This window comes from Theropithecus gelada, chromosome 2 (genome assembly GCF_003255815.1).
Source record: "Theropithecus gelada isolate Dixy chromosome 2, Tgel_1.0, whole genome shotgun sequence".
Taxonomy (NCBI): Eukaryota; Metazoa; Chordata; class Mammalia; order Primates; family Cercopithecidae; genus Theropithecus; species Theropithecus gelada.
This window is the reverse complement of record NC_037669.1, coordinates 5,767,667-5,795,528: the sequence shown is the minus strand read 5'-3', so window position 1 is coordinate 5,795,528 and position 27,862 is coordinate 5,767,667. Positions and strand designations below refer to the sequence as shown.

The following is a 27,862-nucleotide window of genomic DNA, read 5'->3' as shown; positions in this document are numbered from 1 at the left end:
TCAGTAAACCATGCTATAAACAGACGTGCTGTCATCCAGGCTTTGTGGTTACATTTATAGAGCACAAGCAGAGTAGACTTTAGTATAATTCATAAGGGCATAGGTTTTTGGAAACGGTAAATGAACATTGGCTTCAACTCAAAGTCACCAGCTGCATTAGCCCATAACAAGAGAGTCATCCTGTTCTTTGGAGCTTTGAAACCAGGCACTGTCTTCCCAGTAGTTACGAAAGTCCCAGACGGCATCTTTCAATAGAAGCCTGCTTCATCTACATTGAAAATCTATGGTTTAGTGTAGCCACCTTTATCAATATCCTAACTAGATCTTCTGGAGGACTTGCTACAGCTTCTAGATGAGCGCTTGCTACTTCACCTTAAACTTTTATGTTATGAAGATGTCTTTATTCCCTAAACCTTAAGAACCAGTCTCTCCTGGCTTTAAACTTTTCTTCTGCAACTTCCTCACCTCTTCCAGCCTTCACAAAATTGAAGAGAGCTAGGGCCTTGCTGGATTAGGCTTTAACTTAAGGGAATGTTGTGGCTAGTTTGATCTTAGATCCAGACCACCATAAACTTCTTCGAATCAACAGTAGGCTGGTGTTCACTTTCTTATCACTTATGTGTTCACTAGAGTAGCACTTCGTATTTCTTTGAAGAACTTTTCCTTTGCATTCACAGCTTGGCTAACTCTTTGGCATAAGGGACCTCGCTTTTGTCCTGTCTCAACTTTGAACATGCCTTCCTCACTAAGCTTAATCATTTCTAGTTTTCAATTTAAAGTGAGAGGCATGCCACTCTTCTTTTCACTTGAACTCCTAAAGGCTATTGTAGGTTTATTAATTGGGCTAAATTCAATAGGGTCTTAGACATAGGGAGGCCCAAGAAAAGGGGAAGAGACAAGGGAACTGCCGGTAGGCTGGAGGATTCAACACACACATTTATTAAGTATTTGTTAAGTTTGTGGTTGTATATGTGCATGATTTGTGGTGCCCCAAACAATTACAATAGTAACAACAAAGGTCACTGGTCACAGATCATCATCATAGACATAATGATGATGTAAAAATAATATAATTATGAACAATCATGTATTAATATGTATTAATAATGAAACAGTTTGAAATAATGAAAGAACTACCAAAATGTGACACAGAGACACAAAGTGAACACATGCTATTGGAAAATGGCGCCAACACACTTGCTGGATACAGGGTTGCCACAAATCTTCAATTTGTAAAAATGTGTATTTGTAAAGTGCAATAAAGTGCCATAAAACGAGTTATGCTGGTGCAGTAGTATCATTGGCCTGAAAGATTTCACACTGAGCCTTTCCTTTTAAAGTTAGGCTGTACTTAATTTATCCAAAATATATGGTTTTTTTCTATTTAAAAAATAAATAAGTCATCTTTATACCTGATACCATTGTTTTTTAAATAGAGCATTCTATGTCTAAACTAAATGTCTAACATGGATGTTATATTACTTTTCCTTCTGTTCAGTAGAAATTACCGTTTTCAATGAGTATCTCCTGCCTGCCTAAGTGAGATATTATCCTTGTTTCTGACATTTTCCGTTAAGCTCTTCTTAATCAGAATCTCACAGGATCAAACTGAGTGGTCAGTGTTTTATTGATATAAAAGTATTACCTGAGTATCCCAGACGATTTCTTAAAATTAAGGCATGATATAATTACTGGCTCGCTAAAATTACCTAAGGGCTCCTAAGCATTTTTGAAAGCTACGACCAAAATACGTTTCTGTTTCTCAGAGAAAATTGGAAATATGAGAGCCATAAGCAGTGTGTTCTTGGAAGCAGTGGATTCAGCTGTAATCATGTGTAAGAACCATCTCTATTTCTATTAATGTAGCTTCTCTTGCCCTGATGATGGGAAAATGCTTAATTAATTCCTATAAATAAGAATTAATTTGCAAGATTAATTATGGTTATTTTTTGTGGTTATGTGGTATCAGCTGTTGAATAAGGAAGGTGTTTAGATAATATCAAATAAAATTATTTAATTAACATATAACTTAATGAAGTGATTACACTCAATACCTTTTATTGTCACACAATGTTCATTTTATTTCAAGAACATTAATTAAAATGAAAAATTATATTTGTGTGTAAAATTATAAACATTACTGTTTTTTTTTTCTCATGTGTTCTTTACTATTTAGGGAGAGAGCCAATTTTCACTTTGTAGGCTTGCCTACTAACATCTTTCCTTTTTTCCAGCTAAAGAAAACAAAGGAAAAATAATCTTCTCTGGTAGTAGCATTATTTTCTAATTCTGAAACATTGTTTTCTTCAGTTTGTTCCATTATTCTAACATTTTTATTTTCCACTGACTCATGTAACAAAGGTCTCCAGAGGTAATAGGTATTTCTTGTTCTTATATTTGTAAACATAAAGAAATTTGCTCTCATTGCAAGGATAGTGGTTAGGAGCTTGTGCTCTAGAATATGACCATCTGAGGTTCAAGTTCCATGTCTACCACTTAGTTTTGTTTTGAAAATACCTGTTTCTTGGTTATTCATCTCTAGAACACCTACTCATAGAATTGTTGTCAGAATTAAATTAGTTAATGTGCATGCAAGGCTTAACAACAGTGTTGCCTGCGTTTGAGCTTAGCAAGTAGTAAGGGTAACGGACATCCTTACTGTCATCATCTTCTAAAAATGCATTAGAAATTTTACAATAAAGGGAATTTTTATAAAAATGAAATACAAGTAGGTACTAATCCTGTCTGTTGTCTTCACTCTCTTGTCCTTTTTGTTTTGTTTTTGATTTTTGTATTTTCGAATGTCCTAGTTCCCATTTTACCACAACACGGTGATTCCTTTCAGTCCTTTCACACTACTGGAATTGAAACTCTTCTGTTCCCTATTAAATCCCTTCCTCACTCTTGTACTATTTGCCCACCTTTCTTTCTTATTTCCCTTTCTCTGTATCCTGCAGCACTCTCTTGATTTCTTTTTCTTTCCACCCATTCTTTGTGTTATCTTGGTTTTTTTTTAGATCTAAATCCAGGTATTCATTTTCCTTGAGCTTTTCCCTGAAAACTTCACCCACCCTTCAGCTATTAGCTCTATGAAGATATTCCCTAATGATTCTCCCCACCTTGACCTATGCCCCGTTCATCAAGCAGTGGGCATTTTTATGATGTTTAATAACTCTTAGGCAAAACTGGGCAGCATGGAATTATAAATTTTTGAAACTGAAAAACTCTAGTATAACCTAGCTCAGCCCATTCAAATTAAACAAAATTACTTGGATTAAGATATCTATAAGCTTATTTTAAGAGATCAAAATGAGTACCAAAAGTTAAATTTGCATGGCAATTTACAATATGTGAATACTTTGATTTACATTAACCCACCTGTCCTCACATCATCTCCAGTGATACTGGTTAGGCAAGCATTTTTTGTCTGTCCTCAGTCTACATTTGAGGATCAGAAAGATTTATAATTTTCACAAGATCGTATTTCTAGTAATTGAATTAATGTGATTTAAATCTAGTTTCTGTAAATTCAGTACAGTTTGACATTTGGTCACCAGATAATTCATCTTTTTGTTGCCCTCTAGAAATGCCATGAAGTACATGAAGTGTGTCTCACTAATTTTAGTTTTTTTCTCGATTTATATTTGTAGAGGTTAATGATGCCTTTGACTAAATGTTTTTCTGCAGTGTAATACTATCCTGGTTTCTGACACTCAAAAGCACAGATGAATGTAAGTGGAAAAATTTTTTCCAACTATATATATATATATATATATTTTTAAGTTCTACTTTTATTTAGATTTATAGCATACATGTACAGTTTTGTTACATGAGGTTCTTTTGTTTGTTTGTTTTTTGTTTTTGTTTTTGTTTGCGTGTTGCGAAGTTTTGGGTTGTAAATGATCCTATCAGCCAGGTAGTGAGCATAGGTAGTTTTTCAGACACTGCCTGTGTCCCACTCTCCCGGCTCTAGTAATCCCCAGTATCTATTGTTTTCATCTCTATGTCCATATGTAACCAATGTTTAGCTCCCACATATAAGTGAGAACATACAGTATTTGGTTTTCTGTTCCTGTGTTAATTCACTTAGGATAATGGCCTCTAGCTACATCTATGTTGCTGCAAAGGATATGATTTCATCATTTCAATGGCTGTGTAGCATTCCATAGTGTATGTATACCACATTTTCTTTATCCAATCCACCATTCATGGGTGCCTAGATTGATTCCCTGCCTTTCCTATTGTAAATTGTATTGTGATAAACATACAAGTGCATATGTCTTTTTTTTTTTTTTCTTGTAGGACAATTTATTTTCCTTTGGGTATATAGTGGGTAGTGAGATTTCTGGGTTGAATGGTAGTTCTGTTTTAAGTTATCTGAGACATTTACAAGCTACTTTATACAGGGGCTAAACTAATTTACTTCCCACCAACAGTATATAGGTGTTCCCATTTATCTGCAGCCTTGTCAGCATCTGTTGTTTTTGACATTTTAGTAATAGCCATTGTGTCTGGTGTAAAACGGCATCTCATTGTGGTTTTGACTTGCATTTCTCTAACAGATTAGTGATGTTGAGTATTTTTCTTTTTTTCATGTTTTTGGTGAGCGCTTGTATGTCTTCTTGTAAGAAGTGTCTGGTCATGTCTTTTGCCCATTTTTTAATGGGGTTATTTGGTTTTTGATTGTTGAGTGTTTAAGTTCCTTATGAATTCCATAAGACTCTGGATATTAAACATCTGTCAGATTCATAGCTTGCAAATATTTTCTTCCATTCTGTATGTTGTCTGTTTACTCTGTTGATAGGTTCTTTTGCTGTGCAGAAGCTCTTTAGTTTAAGTCCCACTTGTCACTTTTTGTTTTTGTTTCAGTTGTTTGTGATGAGTTAACCATAAATTGTTTGCAATGACTGATGTCAAGAAGGGTATTTCCTAGGTTTTCTTCTAGGGTTTTTATAGTTTGAGTTCTTACATTTAAATCTTTAATCCATCTTAAGTTAATTTTTGTATATGGTGAAAGGTAGAAGTCTATTATCATTCTTCTGCATATGACTAGTCAGTTACCCAGCATCATTTATTAAATAGGGAGTCCTTTTCCCATTGTTTATTTTTGTTATTAAAGCATAACTGATAAATAAAAATTATATATATTTAAAGTACAGTGTGACGTTTTGATATACATATACCTTGTGAAATGGTTACTACAATCAAGTTAATTAACATACTCCTCACCTCACATAGTGAACATTTTCTTGTGTGTGTGTGTGAGAATGCTTACAGTCAACTCTCAGCAAATTTCAAGTGTATAGCACATTGTTACTAACTGTAGTCCCTGTATTGTACATTATAACTTCAGAACTTATTCATCTTATAACTGAAAGTTTGTACCTTTGACTAAAGTATCCCCATGGATATGTATTTAAAACTCCCTTTGCTTATTTTTTATTTCAACAGGTTTTTGGGGAACAGGTGGTGTTTGGTTACATGAATAAGTTCTTCAGTGGTGATTGAGATTTCGGTGCACCCATCACCCAAACAGTATAAACTGTACCCGATTTTTTAAATGCATGTGGGGAAATGTTTACTTTGAATCTTTCTCCTGACAATAATTAATCTGATGTAATTATGGGCTATGTGCCCAGAAGTGCTCAGAAAGACTGAAGTGATGGTGCAGATATGCACACCTGCAAGCTTTGCTTTACATTTTTTCATGGTACACTAGTTTAGCCCCTGTTCTTCGACTTTCTAAATCACTGAGTGAGACCTGTACTGGGATTTTCTATCTAGTCTTAAAAGAGAAAGAGGACTATACATTAACTATACATTACTCCAAATAAGTTGAGACTTCAAATAAAGAAAAATAATGTTTCTTCCACCACAGCTAAAATAATCAGATTTCCCAATTTGCAAGCTTTATCTGGAAGATGGTAGTAGAGTGGTAGGAACTGTTATTCCTAAGAGCATATTCTGGCCCTGCTAAAGTATTGGATATATTATTTTGACAAACCCCTTTGATGTTCTGTGCTTAAGTTCAGTTGTTTTTATAGAGAAAGCTAACCAGTAAAGTAGATATGGAAAGTCTTTGAGTTTGTGCTGACTTGAATAAACCTGGAATCATGCTTCCATGTCAACTAAGAATTATATAAAATGTTTATCTTCAAGGCTCATACCAATCAGAGTCGTTAACTTGAGAATTAATTGCTTCAAACTGACATGCATTTATTATTAATTATCCAAAATGAAGGATTTTTTGTATTACAAATATTCTATTATATATTCATAAAGAATATGAAATCTTTTAAAATGTCTAAGTTAAACTTTATAGGTAATGATAGAAGTTATATTTATACAGATCTTACATGTTAGCTCTATGAAACAAAGGGAAAAAAATCAAGTTTGGTCTTTGATGACCAAAGTGGTATGAAATTATTTCTTAAAGTTTAGCAAAAACATGCATAGATTAAAAATTAAAAACCAAGGAGGAAACTGCAATAGGAAAATAATGAAAAGATACACTCACCAAATGCCAGGTTCTAATCTAGGTCCTATATGGCAGAGAAAAACAAAAGAAATTTCTTATATAGATTGTATTTTAATAATGAGAAACAAAAATTAATATAATGATTATATTTATAATGATTAAATTTATAATATGTTTATAATATGTTAAAAGCTGATAATAATGTTATGGTGAAAAATCAAGGCAGGTTCAGGAGAGTGTGTGGAGGTATTTAATTTTCAGGTAGGATTGTCACCAAGAGCTTTCTCAGTGTTTCTCATAAACTTGAGAAGTACCTTCTTTTTTTAAAAAAAAAAAAAAGAAAATTTAAAAACAGACTCTAGTCCTCAAAGAGTTCTATGTACTGTATGTTTAAACTTTAATGTAAAAAATTTTAAATAGCAAATTCTAGTGAGAACAAAGACACAGAGAAAGAGGAATAGAAATGAAGATCATAAAGGAAGAAGAGGCCAAGTCAAGTATAAAAAGTAAAATAAAGAATTAATAGAACCACTTTTGTATTTTTCATCTCTTCAGACAGCAGTTTAAGTGAGCCAGGGTCTATAGTAATAATAGCCACAGCACCTAATAATTTGAGCACTTTTCCCAGTGCTAGATAGTGTTAAGCACTCAATAATAGATTGCTTCAGTTAATGTCTACACCCATCCTCTGATGTGTTACCTCCATTTACAAATGAGAGACTGAGCCTCCAGGAAGTTAGTAACTTGCTCAGAGACACACAGTTAGTAATTGGTAGGACTGGAATGAGAATGCAGTTGTTAGACCCTAAAGCTCATGGAGGCACTCACCATATTTTAGTGTTTTAGAATGCTATCTCCTATCCCTGCCTTTCTCCCTGAAATGGCTCGGATAATGCTTTCTTACTGCGTATGATTGTCTTTATTTTTCAGAGACGTCCCCATTTCCAATTATATTTTTATTTAGATATATTGCACTTGACTACATTACAGGCTATTCACAGAGTAAGTTTGTTTGGGGAAAGGTGTTTATAGCCTGAATCAAAATTTTTTTGAGTTTAAAAGCACAATTCTTTTTTTTTTTAAGTGTTGAGTCTGCAGGGTGTGAACTCATTTTGATAATAAAAGATGTGGTTAAAAGGTGAATAAAAATCTGTTATTTTTTTCTTTTTCAGTTCTAAATAATTGCCATCGCTTCATCAGATAATTGAATTTACAAGTTCTTTGGATAATCCTAATAGCACAGAGAGCAACAGTTTTAGGGAGAGGTTAGTGCAGAAGTGTGAGCACTATTTTTCTATTTTTCTTCCTTCTCAAATTATTGAGGAACAGTGACATTTTTTAGTTTAAGTTGCATAATCTTCTAGGATACAGAAACGTTTCTAAGTAGGTTAGTCAGAAGTATTCTGTAAAGTATTTAGAATAATTGTCCTATTTGCATAGAGAAATATGTAGTACTCAATATTTTGTATTACCATTTGATTTGCTATTTACTGATGTGTGTCATTAAGCATGCTTAAAAATAAACTAATAATTTGCATGAAAATACATTTCAAAAAGCATAGTAATCCATTAATTAACCTGGTAGATAATGACATTTGAGCCCCTCATCCTTTGAGCTTGTTTTATTGCTATTTTGCATTGTACAGTTTCTAAAAATGTATGGCCGAAGAAGCATACTTGCAGGGATTGGAGTTTATTTTGTAGTCTAAAATCAGAAACCTTTTGTTGATAAAATGGGCACATCCTAGAATATAATAGAAATATGTTTCTGTTTTGCACTTAATTAAAATGTACGGTTGTTATTTAAACTTTTAATGAAGACAGTGTTCACAAATTTGAATGCATGAAGCTTCTGCATGAAGATCTTGCTTTTTTCAAAGTCATTAAAATTTTAAGGTAAACTAATAACATATATATACATATATATACACACACACATATATATATAAAGAAAAAAGTTGCATTTGGCTTTTGTTTTATTTTAAAATTTGCTTTGATTACATTCATTAGTAAGTTCTCTGTTTAATTCCACATTACTTTCTTATAAATTTAATTTTACAAATATTATAATATTGGGGGATTTTTAAAAACTAAAGTCAGGGAGATTAAAAAAACTAACTGGATATTTTCCATTGAAAGAAATATAGGTCACATGGCCATAAATAGTTTTGAAAAGTAATTAAAATATCAGAACTCTCATTTTTTTAAAATTTATGTTTTAAGTTCATGGGTACAAGTGCAGGTTTGTTCCATAGGTAAGCTTGCATCATTGGGGTTTATTGTACAGATTATTTCATCACCCAAGTATTAAGCCTAGTACCTATTCGTTATTTTTCCTGATCCTCTCCCTCCTCCCACTCTCCACCCTCTGGAAGGCCCCAGTGTGTGTTGTTCCTCTTTGTGTGTCCTTGTGTTCTCATCATTTAGCTCTGCTTAAGTGAGTACGTGCAGTATTTGGTTTTCTGTTTCTGTATTAGTTTGCTAAGGGTAATGGCCTCTAACTCCTTTCATGTCCCTGCAAAGAACATGATCTCATTCTTTTTAATGGCTGCATAGTATTCCATGGTGTATGTGTACCACATTTTCTTTATCTAGTCTGTCATTGGTGGACATTTAGGTTTATTACCTGATTTTTCCATTGTGAATAGTGCTGCAGTGAACATGCACCTGCATGTGTCTTTATAATAGAATGAATTATTTTCTTTTGAGTATGTACCCAGTAATAAGATTGCTAGGTTAAATTGTATTTCTGTCTTTAGGTCTTTGAGGAATTGCCACACTGTCTTCCACAATGTTCAAACTAATATACATTCCTACCAATGGTGTATAAGTGTTCCTTCTTCTCCATAGTCTTGCCAGCATCTGTTATTTTTTGGCTTTTTAATAATAGCCTTTCTGCCTGGTGTGAGATGGTATCTCTTTGTAGTTTTGATTTACATTCCTCTAGTGATCAGTGATGTTGAGCTTTATTTCATATGATTGTTGGCTGCGTGTATATCTTGTTTTGAAAAATGTCTGTTCATGTTCTTTGCCTACTTTTCAATGGATGTGTTTGTTGTTTTCCTTGTAAATTTAAGTTCCTTATAGATGCTGAATATTAGAACTTTGTCAGATGCATAGTTTGCAAAAATTTTCCCTCATTCTGTAGGTTGTGTGTTTACCCTGTTGATAGTTTCTTTTTCTGTGCAGAAGCTCCCTAGTTTAATTAGATCCCATTTGTCAATTTTTGCTTTTGGTGTCTTCATCATGAAATCTTTCCCCTTGCCTATGTCCTGACTGGTATTGCCTAGGTTGTCTTTCAGGGTTTTTATAGTTTTGGCTTTCTATTTAAGTCTTTATTCCATCTTGAATTAGTTTTTGTATATGGTGTAAGGGAAGAGTCCAGTTTCAATGTTCTACAAATGGTTACCTGGCAGAACTATCATTTTTCATGATAACTGTTTAAGTTTAATGTGTATTTTAGATCACAGAAGTAAAGATAGAATTACCTAAATAAGATACACAAATACACACACACACACACCCCTACAATACCCCTCCACCACACACTAACAGACCGGCACATTCATTATATATATATAGCAATGTATCACAAGTCTTTGCCACTCCTGCGTTTGGAAAGAGACCAGAGAGAGAAACTGAAAGTTGTAGTTTATAGCCTTTTCTGTGATTCAGGACAATAAAGTAAGCATAATTTAGCTATGTTTATAAAATAAATGGACAGATCTATTTGAGATGCTAGATAGCTATAACCTTAGATTTTGTGGATTATAACCAGCAATAAATAAAATTCAATCCATGTAACATAAAAAGGGAAGGATCGTGTTAGAACATTGTGGCAAGCCCTGTGCTGTATCGATCTCTTCAGACTACTAAAATCATAAAACTCTCCTTGCTTTTCAGCAGCTGTTCTTACCCTCCCAGATATGTGTTCACATTTACATTAATTAAAACATTCCGTAGAATCTGGAACCGAATATTTTCTGCTTTCAGTATAAATTCTCTTTCCTGGGGTCACTTAGCTCCTGGGTGTTATTTTAATCATGGTAATATGAATGGATTGATTAAAGAATTCGATATAAAATAACTTATACTAAATTCATATTCCAAAAACCTGCATTTTTTCACATTTTAGCCTGTCTTCAGTTGGAAAGTATCTTACAATATTGATGTGGTAGTGATATTTTTTTCTCTTCATTAGAGATATAGAAAATAATTCATCTTGAAATGGATGATGCCTTAGATTTGAAGATATATGGTAACTTACCCGCTCTGCTATCGTGATAGTCATCTAGTCACTGGAGAACTCTTCTTTTTGTCACTCAATTTGAAACCTCAAGGGTTGTACCTTACAATAAATTTCCTTTGCTTCATCAGTGGGAGTGAAGTGAGTTTAGTGCAGAATGATATAAATGATAGTACTTCTTACATCAAAATCCTTATACTTTGAACAGACACTTTATCAAGTGGCTGAGCAAACACAGCAGCTTTTGAAGTATTTGAAGAGCCATTGAATTTAAGAGTCTTCATGCCTTCACTGTTCTTTAATCTTATTAGTACATGCCTCCTTCAGAACACTGGCTCTTCCCTGGTTCAAATTTAAGGACTTGGATTATAAAATAATGGCTGAAAACTTCTTATCTACTTCAACCTGTTGATAGATATATCAAATACTTAGGAAGCTCTTGAATTTAAAATAAGAAATCATAATATTTTAAAATGCTATCCAAATTGATAGGGACCTATTTGATCTCCTTTTGAAAAAAAAACTATTAAAAAATTGTCATTCTTTCCCTACTGTATTTTTTTTCCAGTTGAACAAGGTAAATTTTATGGCCCAGTGTTTTGTATTTACTAATAAAATGATCAAATGGATCAAATCAATAAGAAATGGACTAGAACAAGTACAGTAAATCTCAGATATTCAGACCTCAACATTACTTTTAGAAATGGCAATCTTGTATATCTACTTGTGTCAGTAATTTAAATGGATATCATTTTATCTGATTTTCCTATTTGTATTCTTCTCTTGTCATATTCGTTCTGTCCTCTTTATGCTTGGAATGTGATATGTTTTGGATATTTGTCCCTGGAGATCTCATGTTGGAATGTGATTCCCAGTGTTGGAGGTGGGGCCTGGTAGAGGTGTTTGGGACACAAGGGAGGATTCTTCGTGAATGGCTTGGTGCCCTCCCCTTGGTAACAAGTGAGTTCTCACTTACATGAGAGCTGGTTGTTTAAAGGAGCTTCACTCCTCCTCCTCGCTCTCCCTTGCTCCCTTTCTTGCCATGTGACATTCCTGGACACCTTCTCCTTCTGCCATGATTGTAAGCTTCTTAAGGCCCTCACCAAAAGCAGATGCCAGCATCGTGCTTCCTGTGTGTATGGTCTGCCGAACCATGAGCCAAAATAAACCTTTTTCCTTTATGAATTACAAAGTCTCAAATATAACAATATAAAAAATTTCAACCTGAGAAATAAACAAGAAACTGTATATGAAAACACTACCTTATTCTTGGCATAAAATGGGTACCACATGCAGACAGTAAGGTAATCAGAGCTGCATTTGACTTATGCACACCTCCCAACTCTACCACGTAACAAGCTGTCTGCCTTTGGGCCAACTCTTCTCCCCTTCCACTTCTGTATCCCTAATTCAGCCTCAGTTTCCTTACTTTTGAGTACTGTGTACTTCTAAAACTCAGTCTACCTCTCTCCTTTCCCACTGTCAGAGATTAGACATACATAACTATGCTTGGACTGTTGTTAGACTCCTGACTGGTTTTCCCGACTTAGCCTTTCCACTGTCTGTTTCATACTGCTTACAACCTGCGGGTTAATTTTTTTTTATTGTAAAACCCTTTCTCAAGAATTTTAAACGCTATCACCCTTAACTAACAAAATAAGTCTTAAGACACTAGCCCAGCCTTCAAAAGCCTTCATATACGGCTTGTCCATCATAGTTTTCTTCCTTGACTCTCCCTTTCATTGCATATTGCTTTTTGCTCTACTTGTGCAGGTTCATATGTATGCCTAATCTCCCTTTACAGGCTGTAAGCCACATGTAAATGAAGACCATATCTTAGTTATTTTTGTTTCTTGCACAATATCTTGTACATTGTATGTATTTAGTAAATGAATGGGGGAGTAAAGATAATTTATTGTACTTTCCTCAATTATAAAAAACAATATATGTAATTTGGCTTTTCTTGGTAAGTCAGTGTTGTCATTCTGAATATCAGTTTCCAAGTTTTATTGGGAACCTATTATGAGAAGGTCCTCTGCTAGGAATATGGAGGTAGCTATGGATAACAGATGAGCTTTTAAGGTGTCCTGCTAAATTTATCTTGTATGCTCTGTATTGGAAACTATATAACGATGGTAGTTGAAAATAAGTATAAATTGGCTTTGAGTCATAGTTTCAGAGGTAAATTTTCACAGAAAAAGGACAATGTAGGAATTGTGGTGCTGTGTGTGTCCTGTATCATGTATGTACATGTATGTGCATCTGTGTGTATGTGCATACACATGAGAGAGTGAGGGAGTACCCGAGAGAGAACATGAAAAACAAACAAATCAGTTGCTCAGATAATCTCTTTGAAAAGGCTTGTTCTAATTCTAAGCAGTATTCCTAAAACATGTAGTTTCCTGATACTTGAATAATATATGGCATCGATTCGTGATTATAAAGCTTTTTCACACGCATTACCTCTCATTTAGTGTTTAAATTGGTCGAAATTTCTGGATTTTAAAGGCCACATTTTCTAAAGGAAGCTATTGTTTTCCCTGGCTAATGTAGATACAGAACTGGGTGATTTCATGATTGGACACAGAAAAATTTTTTGTTTAAATTATAGGCCAGAGAAACATGTCTATACCAATGTTTTGAAACTTTCTCTATGGCTTTTATAAGCTTTTCCTGTATGGCTACCAATTATATAAAGTAAGTAGATTCTAACATTTTCAATATGACAATCTCTTTCAGTGTCAAAGAGAAATGAATCCTTATATAGCAATTGTTCTTTCACTGTCCTTTGATCGAGAAAAGTATACACAAAAACTATTAAATTTTGTGACTTTAAAATTGCATTTTTTGGTGTGCGAAGCTCAGTCTGTACTTTATTGTGGGAAAAGCATGTAAAATGATGGACACATGATTTTTATTTTACTGTAACATTGAAAATAACGATTAAATATTATTTAATTCTGTTTCAGAAAAATAATTTTGTTGAGGACATTCTCCTTTATTAAGAAAAAAAAAAGGCATGCCAGGCATAGTAGCTCACTAATCCCAGCACTTTAAGAGGCTGAGGTGGGCAGATCGCTTGAGCTCAAGAGTTTGAGACCAGCATGGGCAACATGGTGAAACCCCATTGCTACAAAAAATATAAAAATCAGTCTGGTGGCATGTGCCTGTGGTCTCAACTACTTGAGAGGCTGAGGTGGGACAAACTACTTGAGCCCGGGAGGCAGAGGTTTCAGTGAGCCAAGATCGTGTCACTACACTGCAGCCTGGGTGATAGCCAGACCCTGTCTCAAAAACAAAAACAAAAAAAAAATGCCCCTAAGTACATGAAGAAATTATTATTTTTAGTTTTGCAACCTTGAATAACTTTCCTATAACATTTTAAAAATTATAATTCAGGTGACTAAAATGAAAGTGTTCATAGGAGGAAATAGTCATCTCTAGTGTTAGTGAGAAGTTGAATTTGATTAGGAAGGGGTTCAGAATGTGCTACCCCAAAATATGCCACTTTGGCTTATTGATTATTTTGAGCTGAATCTGTTTGAGAAACAACAGATGCAGAAAGAGGCTCTTTGATCTCCTCCTTTCTACCAAAAAGCAAATCATAAAATTGCCCGTGAAAAAGGTATCTTTCCTGTGCCAGGAATAGGAGGACATTCTCATCACCAGAGACTGGGAAGTCGAAATAGACCTGTACAAACAAACCTACTAAAATAACCCTGTCTTCCCTCAGTTTCCCCCATATATTTCCTCATTGTGTTCCCACAATTTACTGCCCCCAGCACAAGCTCTTGTGTCTTGTCACATTCCCATAATTGATCATTCATTGTGTAAAAAGCACATTAAATGTTTGGACCTAATGGTTTCTTTTCTTTTTTTTTTTCTTTTTAACTTTTAGGTTCAGGGGATACATGTGCAGGTTTGTTAGTGGGTAAACTGTGTGTCGTGGGGGTTTGGTGCACAGATTATTTTGTCACCCAGGTAATAAGTATAGTACCTGATGGGTAGTTTTTCCATCCTCACCCTCCGCCCATCTTCTGCCCTCAAGTAGGCCCTGGTGTCTGTTGAATTAACGCAGGAATGGAAAACCAAATACCTCATGTTCTCACAAATGTGAGCTAAACATTGAGTACACATGGACACAAAGGAGGGAAAAATATAATCTGCATTTTAATAGTAAAAACATGTACATTCTTTGAAACACAGCGTCAAATGTGTATAATAACATAATTTAGTCTTTAGACAACGCCTAATCGTATATAAATTCCCAGCCCCTTACAATCACGTAACTACTCACTCAGTGAGAACTTACAATGACAGGACTGCCAGTCAGGTTGGGAACCATTGCTTTTGATCATATGCTTGCCTTATTTAGCCACTGCTATCAAAAGCCTATGTTGTCAACCAGTAATTCATTAATTGATATATTAATTCAGTTGTTTTTAAAGTATTCTAGAACATTACTCTCTGAACTGTACTGTTTTAGTTTTCGGAAGATTTATCCCAGTATTTAATGAACTGGAATGAAGAACAAAAGCTAAACTTCTATTTGAATAGTTTTTTTTTATTCCACAGTATTTCATTATTTGCCATGTCTTTGATTATTTATTTTCGTTATCCATATTTCAGCATTAAATGTATTGGTAGGCTCAAATCATGTTCAGCTATACTGAGTGACTTTAAATGTCCCTGTGCCTAGTAGTCAGCATTTGAATCTCAGTCTTTCTTTCTCAATACGGTAATATTCTGATTATCAATTTCAGTTTGAATTAGAGAAGGCTGGCCTGGATTCACTAAAATGGAGCCAACACTACTAGCAGAAGTTTCTGTAGCATGTCCATCTTCACTTCCGAGTTTCTGTAGCGTGTCCATCTTCACTTCTGACTTAGACAAAGATTTTCAAGGGTTGACAATGATGGCTTATTGTTCCTTGCTCAATGTGATAATTAATGTGATAATTTTTGCAGTAATGGTAATATACTAACATTTCTGAGATTAATGATATATTTTCCAGGAAATCAAAACAAAAAGCACTTAAACTATCTGCATTTCTACTAAGGCTAGAAGAAACTTAAGATTTCTAAGATACCAATGCATATATCATTGTAGATTTTTGTATCAAGTACCATTTCTAGATACTTTGAGCCTAATAAATTTGAACATAATGATAGCTTTTATTAATTTTGCTGTAAATATGCTAATACCATCTAACAACTTATTGTGAAAAACCAGATGTTCAGTACAGATGCAACGAGGCATTTCCTTTTTTGAATATTTTTTTATCTGAAGTTGATTGAATTCACAGATGCAAAATCCACAGATATGGAGGACTGACTGTATGTATTTAGTAATATATCTAGCAGACACTTGGAGATAGTATAACTATTAGTAAATATTTAAAAGGCGACTACATGTTGAACTTATTATTTACGACTTGTCTTGGTAGAAATAATATAATCTCACAGAGCAAAATTTCTGTTCAATATGGAGAAGAATTTATAACAAGTGGAATAGGTTGCTTGAAGAGAAAAGTAGATTAGGTACATTTCATCCCAGGCTGGGTGATCACTTGATGAGTCGTGATGGGAGTATAGCAGGGATCTCATGGGTGTGTGCAGTAGATAGCCTGTAAAGCCCCTTTCAAACATAAAACTGTAAAAGAAGAAATGAGTGCTTAGCACAAATTATGATTTAACACTGCTCAAAAACTCACTTTTAAATTGCTCTCTCCGCACATATTTTACAATGTCTCATTCAACTCCTCAACTGTTGTGAATTCCTTAAAAGCCGTACATTCAAAATTGTGCTAGATTCAGATGCAGCGGAATATGGAGGGCATCAGAGACTGGACCACAGCACTGACTTTTTTTCTGAGGCTTTTGAACATAATGGGCGTCCCTGTTCTCTTTTGGTAAGTAAGTTTCTCAACATATTTCCTGCTATTTTAATTTACTCTCTTATTCTTCTAGTAATGTTTTTGTTCAAATAAACAACTCTTCAAATAAGCAACATGGAATAAAAGCATGAAGGAAAGGGATTAGGGAGAGAGGACTATGCTTGACCAGACGTAATGTGTGGTACTGGACTAAATTGTGTTTTGGAAAAACTAATAGTAAAGGATATTTAGGGGACAATTGGCAAAAATTAAATATTAATAGGATTCAAAACTATTTCTCAAGAAATGAGCAGAAAGCAGTTTTTAAATTTTTCTTTCAATTATGAACATTTCTATTCTTTATGCAACAATTCACTCTCCTTCTGTTCTTGTTTTCTCCATAACATTTTATATTAAGCAGATTTCTACATTATGGACTAGCAAATGAAGTTTCATTTAAAACAACCTTAAAGGAGTCAATGAAAAATGTATCTTTCTTTTCTTTCATGTGGTAAATTGAAGACTGAATTCATTCTAGTTATAAAATTCTCTGGATTTTTTATATTACTGAAGGAAGCATTATATGACATAACTAATTTTTACATTGTGGTGTTCACACAAATAGAATGTTAGAATGTTGCTTTAAACTACTACGTTTAAATTCTTTAAAATATGTAGAATTTAGTAAGTTTCTAGATTCAGAGGAATTCATTATTTAATTTATGGCCATATAGTAGGTTCAAAACCACATCTACCATTCCTAATTCTAGGAGGTACCTAACAAATACATGACTTTACCATAGCTGTTAACGTTCTTATGTCATTAAATTCTCTCACTTTTCAAGAGTTTAGATAGAAGTCAGGCATGAGAATCTCTGTGGTGCCCCTAGGCCTTCCATCTCTCTGCTGTTTTCCCACCTCTCAGAGTGATGCCAGCACTCAGCTTTGTAAGCTGCCATATTATACATAAAAGTGAAATCCCAAAGATCACAGCATAAAATCACTGAAAAGAGCAGGGATTACAAAGAGTGAGTTGTTAGATTATGGGTTGTGAGGAAAGTGCAATGGAAAGTCCTGTGAGAATCAGGTGTTGACCTAAATCTGTGTGTGTGCATATGAGTGTGTGTTGATGATGACACTGATCCAGCTTTAGATATATGTGAAGAAAGATATATATTTTTAAGAGAGAGGGCTCAAGGGTGCCATCACATTCTTCAAGGAATTATTACTGTAGTCTGTGAGAACATTCAATTTTGACATGTAAAATAAGATTGATAAAAATAGTTTTTTATCAAGGAAGTGAATAAGAAAATTACCATAAAGTTCTGAAATAATCAAAAGAGTTAGATGCCCTTAGGGTTTCGGAAAGATGATTCAGCTCACAAAGGGGAGTCATGGGGAAGGAGCAACTGATTGCAATAACACTGAACTTTCACTGATGGAACTAGAATGAAAGGACTTGGAAAGACGCAGACCGCGAAATTCTTACATAGCCAGCTTTTCTAAATGTCTGTGTACCCCAACAGGGTTCTGTGATAAAGAGCCTGAAGGTATAGTGAAAATATCACAAAATGCCGTGGCACAGGACCTGGGATCCTGACCCTAGTCTGCCATTTACTCACTGAGAAATTGAGTGATTTAACTTTTTTTTTGCACTGCAGTTTCCCCCACGTGTAAAATGAGGATTATTCATATTATCTTCCCTATAGCAAGAGATTCTTAGGAAGCAGAAACTCTTTAACATGCCCAAGGTATTTGGAAACTGTAAAATGCTACTGCATATGTATTTTAAAGGTGTTATTGTCATGGATAGGCAATTATTATTTAGTAGTTTAAACATGTCAAAATACTAAGTGTTTTGAGGACACACAATTAAGAATACCTTCTCCCAACTTTGGGGAATTATAATCTTAGGCAACAGCTCAGACTCTTTTGAGGTGGGCAGAAAATATCTTGACATCCTTTCAATTTTGTGAGAGTGAAGATATGCTGGCATAATTAAAACAAGCCAGCCAGCCAGTGGCAGCAACATCAGGAGATTACTTTTCAAGCACTAATGGAATTGATCTCACCAATGTGGAAAATGCAGTTGTAAATTATCAGATGGAATAAAGAAGATCTCATAAGTATCAATAATACGTAGAGGAGGACAGCACTGCAAGGACATGGCAAACAGAAAAGAGCTGAACGCTGCCTGCAGCAGAACTCTAATCCAGTGCAGCCCATGAGATGCGGGCTAGCTCTCTCTTCCCAGCAGCAGAATCTTGTTTTCCATGACTACAGTGCTTCAGGAATTACTCGTTTAAATACACCGTTAGGCTCCAGATGATAAGATCACTCGTTTTAATGTCAGATTAAGGGAGTCCACACAGACTAGTAAAATACAGAAAATCTAGGCAAACAGGTTTTCTTTTTACCTAAGTTATTCAGCAAAAAGCCAGAGGAGAAAAAAAAAAATCACATTAACAAATGTACCTACTGTAATAATGCTTCATTATAAGGGAACTCCTTATTAAACTGAGTCCTATGTACTGGGATCCAGGCGAGTTGCTTGAACATGATCATGAGTGCTGTAGGTCTTATACCTCTTCCAGTGAGATCACTCATACCTCCCATTCTCGCAGACTAGAAGGAGGAAGGAAGAACAAAATATAACTTTTCCTTCTTCCATGAAATTTTTGCCCATCATAACTAGTACACAGCATTTGCCAAAGCCTAATTTGCAAGCTTAATAATCCAAAGGATCGCTGAATAAGTGTCAAATCTGTTTTCAAAGATAGCAACAAACAGCTCAAAGGAATTTTATAATAGCCATACATGCTGCAGCATCAGCCAGTACTGCTCTAGCCTTGTCTCTGTGTGCTCCCTCAGTTGAAACTGAGAGCCGGGGATAACTGCATGTATACCGCCACTGAAACGTATTTGCTAAGGTCAGAGTATGTCACAAATGTCCAAAAGCGATGGGACAGAGCTCTGCCAGTCTGCTTTACTGGCAGTTATTGGAAACTCCATTTTAGCATAATCATTTCTCTATAGTTTGATTCCTGATACAGGAACCTAATATGTTAACCTATATGTTAATCAGTGCACTGGAGGCAGGGGACTTCCTTTCTCTCCTCTGATTCATAAAATCAAATTCCATGGCACAAATGGGAGAAAAGAGATTATTGAGCCTTAAATGAATTCGATTTCTTTACATTAACTGAATGATGATGATGAAAATGAGAATAAAGCAATAGATGTAGCACTAATTACTTTGACAATTAGGCTTCTTATCAATAAGAAGTAGATGTATTTACTCTCATTCTAAATTTGGAGGTTCAAAAGTAGACTTGATTTAAATGTAGGATTTGGCATAGATGTATCATTTTTATTGCCCCTCACTTGTAAGTTTTAGTACAGCTTAACAGTTGGAAAATATATTTTGCTCTATTCAAAATTATGAAAATAGTTTTTTAGAAGAAAGAAAATCTTGATTTTTAGTTTACTTTTTTAATGTATATAAGTTAGATGAGCTAATATACATTTCTATACAGAAACACTAGCATCACTTTTCTCCCAACCCTAATGCAAAATAATGAGAATTAGAATAAAAGAATACAATTTATTTTTTCTTAAAAAAGTATTTTATGAACTAAAGCATGTATGTGAAAACTAAAATTATATCATCTTTTATTTTTCAAAAGACTGTGTAATTTTTATTATGAAAAAAAATGTGTATGTAGACTATGAAGGAATCTAATGACTTTTTCATTGAATGATGTTTTGTTTGTTTTTTTGTGAGACGGGGTCTCACTCTGTTGCCCAGGCTGGAGTGCAGTGGCACGATCTTGGCTCACTGCAACCTCTGCCTCCCAGGTTCAAGCAGTTTTCCTGCCTCAGCCTCCCAAATAGCTGGGATTACAGCTGCACACCACCATGCCCAGCTAATTTTTATATTTTTAGTAGAGATGAGGTTTCATCATGTTGACCAGACTGGTCTCAAACTCCTGACCTCAGGTGATCCACCTGCCTCGGCCTCCCAAAGTGCTGGGATTACAGGCGTGAGCCACCATGCCCAGCGCACTGAATGCTGTTTTCATTCTTCCGAAATTATATGTGTATATGCTATTTCTAAACTTAAAAATTTCTAAGAGAATTTTTTAAATTACCCTTTAAAGTATTAAATTTTTTTAATTTTAAAATTTTCTTTTTTAAAATGTTTGACACTGTGTTTTCAAAAATTGTGTAATTAAATTTTGCAAGTCAATTATTAGTCCTAGAGGAAAATATAGTCCTAGAGGAAAATAACATTTTGCCTGAATGACATAAAATAGACCATTGTGTGAACAGTTGCTTTTTTAGCCACACTCATGGTTAGTGTAATAATTAAGTCATTAAAGTCATCAAAATAACTGAGTAGATTAGCATGCATTTGACTCTCTTAATAAATGAATTGGATTGTACTGTGCTATTCTGATTCTTTGTGAAGAGCAGACTATTAATATAGCTAGAAAAAAATGAAACTCATGGCTGTATACTACATTGTCTCATGTTCTTAAGGTGATTCTAGATATAAAATGTTTAGGGCTTACAGGCTAATAAATGGACATAGGAGATATGTTTATCAGCATGCATGTTATGCATAGTAAGTGCCTTCTATATACAGGTATGTCAATATACTTTTTATATTTAAATATACTTAAATGATTGTGTTTAAATCTACTTAAATGTGTTCATGCTTCTTTTCTCTTGCCATATTAATCAAAACTATTGTATGAATTAAAATGATAAAATGAGAATTACAGAGCCAATACTTAGACTAAATTTTAGGAACCCCAAATTGTTCGTGTCTGTAATTGTCTCATCATAAGGGTTAGCTCTGATTGTCTTAAGTTCTTTAGTATAATTAGTAGTAATTTCCTAACCACTAAAAAAATTGATTTACATACTCAGAAGAAAACTCAAAATTCCATAAATAGCCCATAGTTAAGAAAAATCACTGGCTTAGGGAAATTCTTCCGTGTTGCCTATACCACAAGGGCTCTGGAGCAATATAAACACATTCTGGTAATTAACACTGCAGTGAAATATACGTATATTATTACAAAGTATTTCTGTTAATGATATTATACATTTGTGAACCAAAGGCTTTTTTTTTTTTTTAGCATATTGCATTAAGAGGTCTCTAAGTATGAGGGAAGTGTCGTTATAAACCTCCTTACATGAAAAGACCAGTATCTGTTAGTGAATATTCTTGAAGCATTTTTTAACCATCAAATGCCACAATGGGAATATATTTCAGTGCATATACTGCAAACCTGGAACTTTGTTATGGCATCCTTTGAAAAAAAAAAACCTCTCGGCTGGGTGCGGTGGCTCACGCCTATAATCTCAGCACTTTGGGAGGCCGAGGCGGGCGGAACAGCTGAGGTCGGGAGTTCGAGACCAGCCTTACCAACATGGAGAAACCCCGTCTCTACTAAAAATACAAAAAAAAAATTAGCCGGGTGTGGTGGCGTATCCCTGTAATCTCAGCTACTCGGGAGACTGAGGCAGGAGAATCACTTGAACCTGGAAAGTGGAGGCTGCGGTGAACTAAGATTGGTCATTGAACCCCAGCCTGGGTAACAAGAGTGAAATTCCATCTAAAAAGAAAAAAAAAAAAAACCTCTTAAATTTAGACAAGCGAAAATGCCAAAACATGAAAGAGTAAGAGTGATTCTAAATTATCATTATGTAATTATTATTCTATTTCATTAATGAAATAATGAGGTTATGAATGAAACAGTAGATATCACAATTGCTTAGGATCCAAATCTGAGCTATATCACTATAGCACGCACTTACAGAGACCTCTCATTATTTATCCTAGACCTGACTCATGTGTTTCATGGCCACCTTCCCAGGCACCGTGGACTTATCAGAGTCTTTTGCCTGCATTGTAGGACAATACTGTATAAGAGAGATATTTTCCATGGAGAGGGAACTGAAATTACTTTGTCTAGTTTCTGGCTCTGCTGAAATATTTAGATTGGTTTTCAGTTTTAGATTGCTCATGGCAGAACAATTCAGAACCGTTCAAATTGTAACCTTCCGTCCCACTGATTAGTTAAATCCAGTTACTGTGATCCCCAAAATGAAATATGTACACTATGGCCAGCTGCGGTGGCTCACGCGTGTAATCTCAGCAATTTGGGAGGCCAAGGCGGGCAGATCATGAGGTCAAGAGTTGGAGACCATCCTGACCAACATGGAGAAACCCCATCTCTACTAAAAATACAAAAATTAGCTGAGTATGGTGTTGCATACCTGTAATACCAGCTACTCAGGAGGCTGAGGCAGGAGAATGGCTTGAACCCGGGAGGCAGAGATTGCAGTGAGCTGAGATCGCACCACTGCATTCCAGCCTGGTGACAGAGCAAGACTCCATCTCAAAAAAAAAGAAAAAAAAGAAAGAAATATGTAGACTAGACTAGACCCCCTAATAAGGACATGGGAAACTCCTTTAGAAGGGTAGGTCACTTTCTCAATTTGTACCTGTTTTGATAAGATGTAGGGAGGGAATGGGTTGAATCACACTGTTTGTTTGTTTGTTTGTTTTTATTTCTCCTTCTTTGCTTTGGGTTGTGTTCATTTTGTCTGTAGCTTGATTATGGAAATGTGCTCTCGTTTGGACTGGGTCTGTCGGGATCTTTGGTAATAGTCCTGCTTTATTTGTGGATGACTCCAGCTTCCTTTTATTGACTCACTCTCATAACATCTCGCGTATGACAAAGAGAAAACGTTGCATAGAAAGGATTGCATTAGCAGTGAAATTCTGATGTGGTATGATAGTTATAAGATATAAAATACAATGTGCAAACTATAGGGAAACAGCTTGTAGCACTGAAATACATGGTTTTCTCACGCTTAGTGACTGCATGGATGTAATATTTATCTTTTTGGAAATACTGTATTGCAAAACAGACCATGAGACATTGAGCTACACAGTGACTGTTAGCATTTGTTAATCTTTTTCAGATGATCTTCATTTCCTAAAACACTGTTACTTTGAATTAAAGATTAGAAAAACTGTTCTCTGGCCATTAAATCCAGAATATAAATTTCTTTAAGTGCCACCATTTTAAACCTGCTTTAACTTTTGATGTTAAAAACTAACCAAGTATATCAATATGTCTGATTTTTTTTTTGAGTAGTATTGGTTCTTTGTTGTGAAACCTTAAGAGAAAACATTGTGTTCATTTGCAGAGTTGAGATGTATTGGACATACAAGTCTCATTAAATGAAAATCAACTGTTCTGTTTCTTTAATTTTTTTTTTTCCTAAAGTCATGTTTGCTTTGCGTCTTCATTCTGGTTCTAACCTCTGAAAGCCTTTGTTTTTTTTTTTTTTAACCATCAGGCAAGCTTTCATTTAGAGATAAAGTGACTGAAAATAGTAAAATACCAGCAAAGTCAGAAATGAAGAGAGATTGTCACAATGACAACCATCTATAATATTATTTTTACTGTTTGCTTTGTTAATACTTAGATACATGGTTTGAACTAGCATATAAATAGCATTAAGCAGTTCAAATCACTTCTCAATTTTATAAAAAGATTTCAGATATATTAGAGAATATCTTGTTAAATACGCATCTATTGATCCGCTATTATTCCTTTGTTCATTGTTCATTTATTTAATTCAGTCATCATCAACATCTGCCTTGTCCAATGGCACCAACTGAGAGTTAGAAGTAAAACGTATGACTTCCGCCTTTCTAAAGTTCATAGTCTAATGAGGGAAACAGATGGCAAACTTGACAAATCATTCACAAATTGTGGCAAGTGTTCAGAAAGAAACAAAAAAGCTGCCATGGTTAGAAAAGAAGAACTTACCATATCTAGGGTTGTCAAGGAAAGCCTCTCCATATAGCTGGGATTTTTCCAAGAGATAAGGAACCAGCAAGGCAACGAGTGTTTACAGCAGAAGGCACATCATAGGCAAAGATTCAACAAAAGGGGAGTGTTTGATGTGTCCAAGGAACTGAAAGGCTCCTGCGGCTGGAGTGTAGTGGGTGAAGATGCAAGCAAGTAGCTGAGCTGGGATACCAGATGTAGGCAGAGAGGAGCGAGTCAGGGCTGTGCACACCATGGAGAGAATCTGAATCCTGGTTTAAGTGCAATGGCAAGCTTAGTCATTGGTTTAAATTGAGAGTTAGGATTCCTTATATTACATTTCAGTTTTTGTTCTTGAAAGGGAAAAAAAGAGACAAGATTACAAATAAAAGTGTCTTGATGCAAAACAAGTGCTTTGTATATTGCTTTTCTTCGTCTAACTGAAGTAGTAACATTGCGAACTGGCAGCCTTCCTTCACCACCTGATAGAGCCTCAACATGGCAGTGACAGGGCCGGTTACATCATTTCTGTGAGGAGCGTTTGTTTTCATTAAGTCGTATGGAGCCCTCTAGTGGTGAGTGCTTTATGATAGCCATGTTGCTGCCAGAACAGTAGGAACTGCGAAATTGAGCCTTCTAAGAGCATGTAAAATTGTAAAGGCAACTGTAACTTTAGGCAGATGTGAGACTGCATCCTGCCTATATCTCTTTGACATATGACAGGCCGTCTGGTACTCCCTTCAGTTGCACTGACATAATTGTTTTGACGTAGGTGTACATTCCAAGCAGAGTGGCGCTCATCCTTCAGAACGTGGATCTGCCGAATTGAAGAGGCCTGATTTCAGCTCCACCAGATGCAGATTGGTGTTTTGTTTTCTTGTTATCACTGTCACACAGCTTATAACATGTATGCTTTTCAGAATACAGTTGTCTAGCCAAACCGTCAGGTATCCGAAGTTCAATATTGGTTTATGCAAATACAGCAAACTTTTCTTTAAGTAGATGGGAGAATATGTTTAAAATATTAGGAATCCTAGACCATATTTCCAAGTCATCTTAGCAGCTAGGATTCTCAAATGGAAGTGTTATATATAATATGTTAAAAACATTTTGCTTTCCTGGCTAATTATTTGATCCTTTTAAATTCTAATTTGAATCATTTGTCATGTATGATTATTTCTGTTAAATGTACACAGTATTTAAGATGGATATTTGGTGGCTGTATTTGTTCTGATATCTTTTGGTCTAAATTATGAGGTACCAAGATTGTTTCTTTGTTGTTGTTTTTTTTCAAATTGTGTTTAGAAATTCTGTAATAAATATGCAATAGTGATACAAAATAAAGAATTATATCCAAGATAATATAAAAGCCATTATGTATGAACTCATCCATGTCTCGTTTTGTGTGAGTTTTATTTTGTGATCTCTTGTCCACTAAGTATCTTGTTAAATGCCATTACCTCAGTCTTTCTGAAGCCCTGAAATGGTAATTGTAGCATTTCAGAAAATGTCTTTCATTTCAATCAATAAAAAGCTTTTGTAAAATTGCCTTTGCTAATGTTTATTTTGCTATACTATTGTAGGGCTTGATTATAAATGAATATGATTGTGCCTTATCTCAACTCTAATACCTTCTCCACATACGTTCACATCTGCATGATGGACTAGGAAGCATGCAGATTAATATTTTTTTTTTAGGCGCAATTTTGTAACTTGAAATCACACTAACCAATTTTGATATCTAAGCTACTCCTTCATTGTAAACCTGAACACTTTTAGAAGCTAAATTAAGTATCTCAACTCAGTAGAATACTTCTTCATGAATGTACCCCTTGGTTAATTAAATACCAAGATAGGTCTAAGATCATTGATTCATAACTGAGACATATTGTACTTATGGGACATAAAGTATCTGTTACTTTTTTAAAAAGATCTAATTTTTCCCTAATACTAATACTGACTGCTTGTGTTTTGTTTTTCGCCTGATTATTTGTGATTAATTAGAAATGAGTTATTTCATTAAAAACTCAGTAGGAGAGATAAGCAATAAACATTTTTACAGCCAACTCTATACTGTATATTAACCAGCATCCTTAAACTGTTTTTAAATAAAGCCTTGAGCATCTAAGTGTGAAAGGTGTTATTTACTTTAACTTCTAAACAGAATAGTGGTTTGATTTCCTCACAGAATCAGCAGTGCCAGCTGATAATGATTCGTGCTGGGGAAAATTACTGAAAGTCATCTGTACTGGTTTTCCCATTGCGTGGACATTGTTAATATCTCAGCACTGGCGTGATCTCTGTACTGTGACTGTCACTGATAAAAACACAACGTAGAGCCCTGAAGCACGATATTTCATGTTCTAATTTATAGTTCCTTAATTTTGCATGTGTTATATATGAAGAGATATACCGTTTATTAGGTATAGTTTTTAAATTACAATAAATTATTTAACATCTAGAACCCATTTACTTTTCATTTTGACTTCTGTGGCAGAGTGAGGAAGACCAGACTAATTATATACCATATTTGTATTATATTGATTGATTTTGCTAATAGGTTCTTTAATTTCAGAATCTAAAGTTAGGATTTAACAATGTAATATAAGTTAATTGCCCCTGTCAAGTGCCCTTCTCCCCCACCCAGAAGAGCAATAAATGCCTGTTGCTAGGTAGGAATTACAAAAACCCATACAAACAAAATATTAAGAGTCCAAAATGGAAGGCAGTTGGGTTATATCACAGCATAGATGACCTTTATGGAACATTCTAATATTCTAATATATTTTACTGTAGGACTTTTCATTTACGTATCAGTAACATTCTCATTGTTATGTCATCTTGTGGGAAGTTCTTTATTGGCTAAGTGTTTCAATAATCAAAACAGAGAGTTGCAAAATTTTACTCTTATAATGTGCCTTATATTGTTTTTTTCTCTGACATGTTTATTACCAACATCAGAAATTAGAGTGACCTGTCTTTGTTGACTTTTTAAAAATAAATATTTTGCTGTTTCAGTTTTTTATGTTCTAGAAAACATGAGTACAGATTTCTTGCTCTCATTTTCTAATGTTAGCAAATGAGTTCTAGTAGTTGCCCTATTATCCATAATAAGATTTACACCTAATGCTAGTGATGCGTAAGGTTTTCATTTAATAAATAGCCTACTCAGAAAATACCATAGCTCGTAATAGCCAAAAATTGAATTGTAAACATTTCTCCTAGAATGGTTCCCACTTTATACCACTTGAACTCTGAGGGTCAACTTTTCTCATATTCTCTTTTCTGTAAGTGTCATGTTTTTCACTTTGCCCTGTTCTTAGCTGACATGTTTATCTCTAACCTAAAATGAGGGAGTTAGCCACCATGTTCCTCAAGTTCAAAAAGTAACCAGTGACAATAAA

General features: G+C 34.7%; 1 protein-coding gene across 1 annotated transcript in view; it reads left to right on the top strand.

Moving 5' to 3' along the window:
• Window positions 1-26,005, top strand: part of GBE1 (1,4-alpha-glucan branching enzyme 1) — a 271,724-nt gene extending 245,719 nt beyond the window's left edge. Inside the window, exons 15-16 of the mRNA XM_025375689.1 lie at window positions 16,518-16,635; window positions 25,231-26,005. Coding sequence (XP_025231474.1) covers window positions 16,518-16,635; window positions 25,231-25,287 — 175 coding nt within the window. The 3' untranslated portion in view covers window positions 25,288-26,005. The remainder of the gene's footprint in view (window positions 1-16,517; window positions 16,636-25,230) is intronic.
• The last annotated feature ends 1,857 nt before the right edge of the window (window positions 26,006-27,862 follow it).